This window comes from the organism of the source record quoted next, unplaced genomic scaffold, assembly GCF_019419815.1.
Source record: "Pyrus x bretschneideri cultivar Hongxiangsu unplaced genomic scaffold, Pyrus_bretschneideri_v1 Contig113, whole genome shotgun sequence".
Classification (NCBI taxonomy): domain Eukaryota; kingdom Viridiplantae; phylum Streptophyta; class Magnoliopsida; order Rosales; family Rosaceae; genus Pyrus; species Pyrus x bretschneideri.
Genome location: NW_025999406.1, coordinates 106,284 through 115,491, shown reverse-complemented (window position 1 = coordinate 115,491; position 9,208 = coordinate 106,284). Strand labels below are relative to the sequence as shown.

At 42.4% G+C, this 9,208-nt stretch overlaps 1 protein-coding gene across 1 annotated transcript; it reads right to left on the bottom strand.

Annotated features, from left to right (window-relative positions):
- Nucleotides 1-5,704: 5,704 nt before the first annotated feature.
- On the bottom strand, nucleotides 5,705-8,561 carry LOC125474003. The gene is made up of 2 exons (XM_048577435.1): nucleotides 6,228-8,561; nucleotides 5,705-6,118 (listed from the first exon to the last, which is right to left on the bottom strand). Exons 1-2 carry the CDS (start codon nucleotides 8,559-8,561, stop codon nucleotides 5,705-5,707), a joined length of 2,748 nt encoding a protein of 915 aa, XP_048433392.1.
- Between the last annotated feature and the right edge of the window lie 647 nt (nucleotides 8,562-9,208).

The window sequence follows — 9,208 nt, the reverse complement described above, 5'->3', positions numbered from 1 at the left end:
TGACCGATGCTTAGTAGTTTCGGGATTGGTCAAGTATGATACAAACAGTGCTCCCCTAAGTTCCCCAGTGAGGGAAGCTCCTTGGTTGGGGACTTGCAAGATCCAAGCCATTGAGTAATCACGAAACTTCCAAGTACCGAAGTGTGGTGTCGTCTTCACTTGCCTTCTTTGTCCTGTAAGTAGATGTGGCATCTTCTCTTGGAAGTACTTTTCCTTCATCCAGGAGTGGTATATTTAGTTGGTGTTGATGCACAAGGTAATGTATCATTTTCATTTGAAGCTTACTTGTAGTTTCGGGTTTGGTCAAGTGCGATACAAACCATATAGTAGGAGTCCCCCAAGTCTCTAAGCGAGGAGATCTGCCGAAGGAGGTGACAGACAAGGTAAGCAATCAAGGTTCCAAGCAAACAGTTTCAGATTGGTAGGTTGATCTTGGGTTTCGGCTGATTGTACTCATTCTTCCTGTCTCTCATTCAGCAATAAGGATAAAGAGAAGAAATAGGGAGAATAGATGATATGAGGTACTCTTGTTTTAGGAGAAAACGGACGAATTGGCACGTGCTTTGTTGTACTTGACTTTCCACAGGTGTATTCTTGAACTAGGCTAGAGGGTTTTTTGGTTTCCTCCAAAAGAGCGAGCCGACTCCAGAATTTGAGGGTCAAAACAAGTCTGTCAGACCTGGAGTATGCTCGATCCTGATGATATGGGATACTTTTGCTGTTTAACAAAGTAGTAGATGTGGTATGGCGAAGCTTTGTTCTTCGACGACGGTGCTAGCAAAAGGCTGTTGAGGCTTCTCGATCTCTTCAATTAGAGCAATGATGCCGAGCTTGGATTTGACTTAGACTCTTCCGTCTGGATTGTGCGGTTCCACAAGAAAGGGCGTTGTGCTGTAGCGATCTGTTCTAGCTCGCTGTTGAACCTTCTGCTTCAATCTTTTGTATAGCAGAAATGGTGCGCAACCTTTGCATTTAAATGGTCATTCAGAGCACTACTTCTCAATGACTCATCCATGCTTGGCAGCTTCAGTGTAAAGAGCCAATATCGTACCAATTGTTCTAAGGTATTTGCCGAAGGAATTCATGACCTTGACAACAGTTGAGGATGAGTACTCGAGAGCAATGCTAGGCAAGCGACCAGGCAAAGGTTCCGGGCAATCAGTTATAGATCGGAAGTTTGATTTCAGGTTCCGACTGATTGCATTCTTTCTCCTTGTCTTGCAAGTAAGAGCAAGGGCAAAGGAAAAGATAGGGAAAAAGCATGATATGGGATACTCTTGCTTTTAACCCTGATGATATGAGATATTCTTGCTCTGATGTGGCTGGTTGGCATGGGTATTATCGAAGGAGAAGAAAACAGAGTATTTCAAGAGGCTAGATTGGGAGTGCCATTTCGGATGTGAGGAAGGGTTGAGCATTTTTTTTTATTTGGTAGGTCTGCCTGGCTGTGGAGGATGGAGGTTGACATATATAGGAATTGTCCCAACAGCGAGTGGTAATGCTGTTCCTTTACCCTTCTTGGTTAAAGCAATGTAGTGGTCGTTGCAAGGTTCACGTGTTTTAACTTTGTCAGAGTACTTTGAAAAAATGGTCTGTGGTATCCAGAAAGCTGATGTTGTGTGTGAGAATTGTGGACAAATTTTATCCAATGAAATCCGACTTCTCGAAGTTCGGGGAGCAGTGCCTCTTCGATTTCTGAGCAGGCAATCTTGTTGGGGATATGGTTCTCGAGATTCGGAGAGCGGTGCCTCTTCGATTTCTGGGCAAGCAATCCTGTTAGGAGTGTTTTCTCAGATGTGAAGAAAGGTTGGTCATTTTTGCAAGTCTGCTTTGCCACGGAGCACAGAGGTTGACACACATAAGGATTTTCCAATAATCAAGCAGTGGTGCTATTCCTTTATCCTTGTGGGTAATAGTAGGGTAACTGGGCCTTCAACATTTACCTGTCCTAACTTTGTCAGAGTTCTTTGGCAAAGTTGTCCTTGGTATCCGAGGAATTGATGTCGCGTGTGGAGATTGCTAATAAATTTTAACCTAGGAAATCCGCTTCTCGAATGGTGCCTCTTCGATTTTTGAAAAAGCAGCCCTATTGAAAATCTGGCTCTTTCTTTTATAGGAGCACCAATTAAGTTCAAGGAATCCATTCTGAAAGTTATTGCTTGTAGGAATTTTTCCCTTATCTTCATACTTCTGAGACTTACTGTACTTCATTTTTTTTCTTCATCTTTTCTGAGAATGTCTGGCCCCTCCGACCATCGTTTGGATTTGAATGCTGTAGAAGAGGTAGCCATGTCTCCTCAAGATAACATATGGTGCCCATCCTTCTTATCTCCTACTGGTCCCCTTATTATTAGGGACTCTGTGATGAAGAATGATATGACCGCTGCAGTGGTGGCCAAGAATCTTCTTACTCTCATCTTATCTCCTACTGGTCCCCTTATTATTAGGGACTCTGTGATGAAGAATGATATGACCGCTGCAGTGGTGGCCAAGAATCTTCTTACTCTCAAAGACAACAGAGTACTTTCCAAACGGTCCGATGAGTTGGCTGTTAAGGATTCTCTGGCTTTCAGTGTTCAATGTGCAGGTTCTGTGTCTAATATGGCCTAACGCCTATTTGCTTGAACCCGCCAAGTTGAATCGTTGGCGGCTGAAGTGATAAGTCTCAAACAGGAGATCAAAGGGCTTAAGTACGAGAATAAACAGTTGCACATGCTCGCACATAGCTATGCTACAACCATGAAGAGAAAGCTTGACCAGTTACAGGAATTCGAGGGTCAGATTTTAAATGATCATCAGAGGTTTGTGAGTTTGTTCGAAAGACATTTATTGCCTTTATCCTCTGGGGTTGTACCACATACTGAAGCTCTAAATGATCAACCTCTGGTGCCTTCTCTTTCTGGGGTTCTGCCTAGTACTAAGGCTCCAAATAATCACCCTCCGATGCCTCCTATTTCTGGGGCTTTGCCGAGTGTTGAGACTTCTCCTGAGCAGCCTTTGTGAAGGCGCCTCCTGTTTGTTTGTTTTGATTCATGTGTATGCACGCATTTGTAATTTATCGAAGATATCAATAAATAAGTTTTACTTCATTCAACGTGTTGTGTTAAATACACTAAGGTATCCTTCACTAAGTTCTTTGAATTTTTTATTTTGTTGAAGTTTACATGTTGAAACTTCGTGGGTGGACCCTGTAGGTTGAAGTAGTGCTCCCTTAGTTTCTTGAGTGAGGAAAACTTCTTGGTTGAGGACTTGAAAAATCCAAGGCACTGAGTAGTTGTGAAATTTCTGAGTACCAAGGTGTAGTGGTAAATGGTAGGAGTCCCCCAAGTCTCCGGTCGAGGGAGGTATCTTGCTAGTAGGTAATTTTCCAAACAAAACTTCACCATTTTCCTTTCTAAGTGGTTGCCCAAAACTCCTCCTTCATATATATTTGGTATGAAAGTTGTTTAGGCCTAGAGAAAGGAAGGCCTAGGCTCATCTTTCTTTCTTTTGAATTTTCGAAAATGTTTTTTTTTTTTTTTTTTTTGTTTTTTTGGGTGAAGCTTTGATGTTGAAGTTTTGTAGGTGAAGTTTTGGTGTTGAAACTTTTGTCTTGAAGCTTTTGTGTTGAAGCTTTGTAAGTGAAGCTTTGTAAGTGAAGCTTTTGTGTTGAAGCTTTGTTGGTGAAGCTTTTGTGTTGAAGTTTTGTAGGTGAAGTTTTTGTGTTGAAGCTTTGTTGGTGAAACTTTTGTGTTGAAGCTTTGTAGGTGAAGCTTTTGTGTTGAAGCTTTGTAGGTGAAGCTTTTGTCTTGAAGCTTTGTAGATGAAGCTCTTGTGTTGAAACTTTGTAGGTGAAGCTTTTGTGTTGAAGCATTGTAGGTGAAGCTTTTGTGTTGAAGCTTTGTACATGAAGCTTTTGTGTTAAAGCTTTGTACATGAAGCTTTTGTGTTAAAGCTTTGTTGGGCACCATAAATTGATTTTGCTTCACACTATCTTGATCAAGAGTGTGAAGCTTTTGAGAATTGTAGTTGCTCTCCATTGATGAAGCTTTGTTTGATGTTGAAGCTTTCTTGTTGAAGCTTTGTTTGATGTTGAAACTTTGTAGGTGAAGCTTTTGTGTTGAAGCTTTGTTGGGGCACCATAAATTGATTTTGCTTCACAGTATCTTGATCAAGAGTGTGTGAAGCTTTTGAGAATTGTAGTTGTCCTTCACTTGTTGAAGCTTTTGTTGGCACCATAAATTGATTTTGCTTCACATTATCTTGATCAAGAGTGTGTGAAGCTTTTTGAGAATTGTTGTTGCTCTCCATTGGTGAAGATTTGTTTGAATTTCCCAATTTCATTTTTTTTTTTTTTGAATTTTCGAATTTTTTTTTTTGTTGGGAAAATTAGAAATTTGAAAATGTGGGAGAGACAATATATACAAATTTTGCTTCCACACTGTTGAGCAAGAGATTGTGATGCAAGCCACACCTTTTAGTAGTTGAAGGTTCGGATGAACCATATAAATTGAATTTGCTTCGAACAATCTTGATCAAGAGTGTGTGAAGCTTTCTACGAGTTGTAGTGTTTGCATTGTTACAGAGGAGAAATGTTTGAAGCAGATGTGAGAGGGCTGAAGAGCTTGATCTTTGTATACCATGCACTGAAGCCGTTGTTGGCTTGCAATAAGACTTTGTTGGTGACTATAACTCTTGTTAGGCATAAGTGCTCCCCTGGTTGAGTTGTAAAGCTTGAGGGTTTTTGATTATTTGTGAATGCTAGGACTTCACATGTATAAGTTGTGCCACTCGTCTTTTGGTTGGTGGAATGAATGGTGATTTGCTTTCATCACTTGGTTAGTGGTACGAATGTGAATTCCTTTATCACATTTCATCACCTGGTTGGTGGCACAAAGATGAGTTCCTTCTTCACTTGGTTGGTGGCATGAGTGGCAAGTTGCCAAATGATATTAGAGTACAAGTTGTACATTTTATCACCTGGTTGGTGGCATGAAGGAGAGTACAGGTTGTACATTTCATCACTTCGTTGGCGGCATGAAGATGAGTTCTTTCTTCACATTTCATCACTTGGTTGGTGAGAATAAGGGCAAGGTGTCGAGGCACATTGTAGCAAGTGTCGAATGACACAAAGTGGTTGAACCCTTTCGAAGCATAGTTGGCTTATGTATGGATGTGTTGGAATGTATGATGTTTATGTATGAAAGTGTTGGAATATATGCTGTTTATGTTGATTGACATGAGTGATGCTTATGAATGTTTTGCTATGCATGAAGGGATCCCTTGTTTGGATATAAGTCATGTTGACATATACTTAGACTTTATTTCATATTGTAAGCATTCGTGTTGAAGCTTCAAACCTGAGCGTTTCAGTGATAGGGATGTAAGGGAGTTAGGACCAAGTTGTCTAAATCACCTCTTTATTGAATTGATGCCAAATTGCCTTCATTACATAGGATGCCGAATGGCCGTAGTTTAACACTTATACAGTTTGAGTCTACTTGTGATAGTACTTCAAGTGATCAGCGTTCCATGGATGGCCAAGGGTCTTACCATCGGAGCTCCTTAGCTTGTAAGAACCAGGGCGACTGATGCCAATAACTTCAAATGGTCCATCCCAATTTGGGCTAAGCGTGCCTTCACTCGGGACTCTGTCGCAGAGTAATCTTTTCTTCAATACCCAGTCCCCCACTTTGAAAAAGTGAGGTTTGACTCTTGAGTCATATTAGTTGGAGATGCGCTGCTTGTAGGCGACATTCCTCAAGTGAGCTTGGTTTCTGTGTTCCTCGACTAGATCCAAGTTGAGGGTGAGTTGTTTGTCATTTTCACTTTGCATGTAGTTCTGGACTCGGAAAGTTGCTTGCTCAAGCTCAACTGGGACAACAGCCTCTGTACCAAAGGCAAGTGAGAATGGAGTTTCTCCTGTTGAAGTTCGATATGAAGTGCGGTATGACCAAAGAACTTGGGGTACAAATTCTGGCCAACAACCTTTAGCCTTGTCTAAGCTGGTTTTCAAAGTACGCTTGATTATTTTGTTGATGGCCTCAACTTGTCCGTTAGACTGGGGATGAGCTGGGGAGGCAAAACATAAGTTGATGTTGAACTTAGAACAGAACATCCTGAACTTCTTGTTGTCGAACTGTTGCCCATTGTCCGTAATTATCGCATTAGGAATGCCAAATCTGCAAAGGATGTTCTTCCATACGAAATTTTGTGAAGTAGTCAACTGCAATGATTGCATAGCAGACCTTGCCCTTTCCTGCAGGCATTGGGCTGATCAAATCAAGTCCCCATTGGGTGAAGGGCCAAGGGCTGATCATAGGAGTAACAGGCTCGGGAGGGGAGTGATGAATAGTTACGTAACGTTGACACTTATCACATGACCGGGATATTCTGATGGCATCTTGGTTGAGTGTTGGCCAGTAATATCCTTGGTAAAAAGCCTTGTGTGCTAGGGATCGAGATCCAGCATGATCTCCGCAGACTCCTTCATGTATTTCTCGAAGGACAATTTCCGCTTCCGCAGGTGTGAGGCACCGTAAGTATGGTAAGTTAAAACCTCGCTTGTAGAGTTGGTCATTAATGATCAGGTAGCGGGTAGACTTGTATCGAATCTGTTTAGCTTGGACTTTATCATTTGGGAGAGTGCCATGAACAAGGAATTTATAAATTGTGGTGATCCAGCTATCCCCCTGTTGCAAGTTGCACACTTCTGTGACCATGGTGCTTGGTGTTGCCAACAATTCGACATGAATTTTTCTCCCAATCTTGTCTTCCACTGCTGAGGCGAGGCGAGCTAAAGCGTATGCATGACTGTTTGCCGCTCGAGGGACTTGGGTGATCTGGTAGTGGAAGTGCTGGAGCAAAAGCTGTGTTTGCGCAAGATACGCTGCCATGGAGTTATCCTTAGCATTAAAGTTGTTCGTGACCTGGTTAACCACCAATTGGGAGTCACTGAAGATATTAATTTGTTTAACTCCAAGGTGTTTGGCCAAACGTAAGCCTGGTAAAAGGGCCTCATACTCGGCTTCATTGTTTGACGCCTTGAATTTGAAGTGAAGAGCATACTTCATTGCCACTTTGTCGGGGGTAGTCAGGACTAGTCCTGCTCCACAACCCTGTTGGTTGGATGAGCCATCAACATATAGAGTCCATACTGGGAGTGTTGGTTCTACCTTCCGGGGTTCCAAGGGTGATGAAGCCGCTGCCTCAGGTGTAGGAGAAATGTCAACGGAATAAGTGAATTCCACAATGAACTCTGCAACTGCTTGGCCCTTTTCAGCTAGCTTTGGGTGGTAGGAGATGTCAAACTTTCCCAGTGCTATGGCCCATTTGATCATTCGCCCCGAAGTGTCAGGACTCTGAAGTATTTGTCGGAGGGGGTAATTGGTAAGCACGATGATGGAGTGTGCTTGGAAGTAGGGGCGAAGTTTCCAAGCAGACATGACTAATGCTAGAGCTAATTTCTCAATGTTGGAGTATCGTGTCTCCGCATCTTGTAGAGCCTTGGTAACGTAGTAGACAGGTCGTTCGATATTACCATCCCTACGAATGAGGACGGAACTGACTGTTGAAGCTGAGACAGATAGATAGACAATTAGGGTGTCACCAACTTCAGGTTTGGAAAGCAGAGGGGCTTTACTCATGTACTCTTTGAGGTTCTTAAATGCTTCGGCACATTCATCGGTCCACGTAATATACTTCTTACTTCCTTTATGTGATTTGAAAAAAGGAACGCATTTGTCTGTGGTCTTAGAGATGAACCTAGTTAAGGCTGCCACCTTGCCAGTAAGGCTCTGGATGTCTTTTGAGGTTACTGGTTCTTTCATGTCCATGATTGCTTTGATCTTCTTGGGGTTAGCTTCAATGCCTCGTTGGCTAATCACGAAGCCCAAGAATTTTCCAGAGCCCACATCGAAAGCGCATTTGTTGGGGTTCAACCTCATTCGATACTTCTTCAGGATGGAGAAGGTTTCAGACAAGTTGGCAATGTGTTGGTCAGCATGTTTGCTTTTGACTAACATATCATCAACATAAACTTCCATGCTTTTCCCAATCTGTTCAGTGAACATTGAATTGACTAATCTTTGATAAGTCGCCCTTGCATTCTTTAGGCCGAATGGCATGACTTTATAGCAATGTAGTCCTCTATCAGTGGTGAAGGCCATATGTTCTTGGTCCGAAGGGTTCATGAGGATTTGATTGTACCCTGAGTAAGCATCCATGAAGCTCAAGAGTTCACACCCTGCTGTAGAGTCTACAAGTCTATCAATGAGAGGAAGGGGAAAGCTATCATTCGGGTATCCTTTGTTTAAGTCGGTGTAGTCGACACACATTCTCCACAAGATCTTTTGAAGCAAGAGACTTTCCTTGGTCGGATTTTTCTTAACAAGGACCACATTTGCTACCCACATTGGATAATTGACTTCATGGATGAAGCATATGTTTTTGAGTTTTTCAACTTCTGCCTTCATTGCTTCATATCGTTCAGCATCATAAGATCTTCGCTTCTGTCTCACTGTCTTGGTCTTGGGATCAATACTCAAGCGATGACAGATGATATCAGGAGAGATGCCTGGCATGTCCTCGTATGACCAAGCGAAGACTTCAGTGTTCTCTCGCAAAAAAGAGATCAATGCCAATCAAATGGGTGGTGACAAGGTGGTGTTAATCTTCACTATGCAATTTGGATAATCTTTTGAGATAGAGACCTTCTCCAACTCTTCAGCAGGTTGTGCTTGCAAGGTGAAAGAGTCATCTCGAGGATTGTTGGGTTGATTGTTACCACCGTGAATATTCAAATTGGCTTTGTCTAAGCTGGTCTTGATAACTTGGTCATGTATAGAAAGTGTTTCTTCGGGTACATGCAAGTGTTGTTGCTTGACTGAAGTGTTGTAACATGATTGTGCACTAAGTTGATCTCCTCTGATGTAACCATTGCCATAGGGGTTTGCAAATTTCATCAACAACATATGTGTGGATAGCACAGCCTTGAGATCATTAATGCATGTGATGACATTGTATGCCGTTGGGCAGTCAACCACCAAGAAGTTAGTGGTGATGGTGGCTGTGTACGGGCCTGTACCGATGGTGAAGGGTAAATGTACTCTCCCTAAAGGTTGCACGACATCACCAGATAAGCTTATCAGAGGAGAAACTGAGTGATCGAGCATGTGTTCAGCTACATTTGAAAGCTTCAGCAAACATGATATTGACTGACGCCCCCGTG

Coding starts and splice junctions, on each gene's coding strand:
- LOC125474003 (XM_048577435.1), bottom strand. CDS start 8,561: ATGCCAGGCATCTCTCCTGATATCATCTGTCATCGCTTGAGTATTGAT. Junction 6,119..6,227: donor TGCCTGCAGGAAAGGGCAAG/GTCTGCTATGCA, acceptor AATGGGCAACAG/TTCGACAACAAGAAGTTCAG.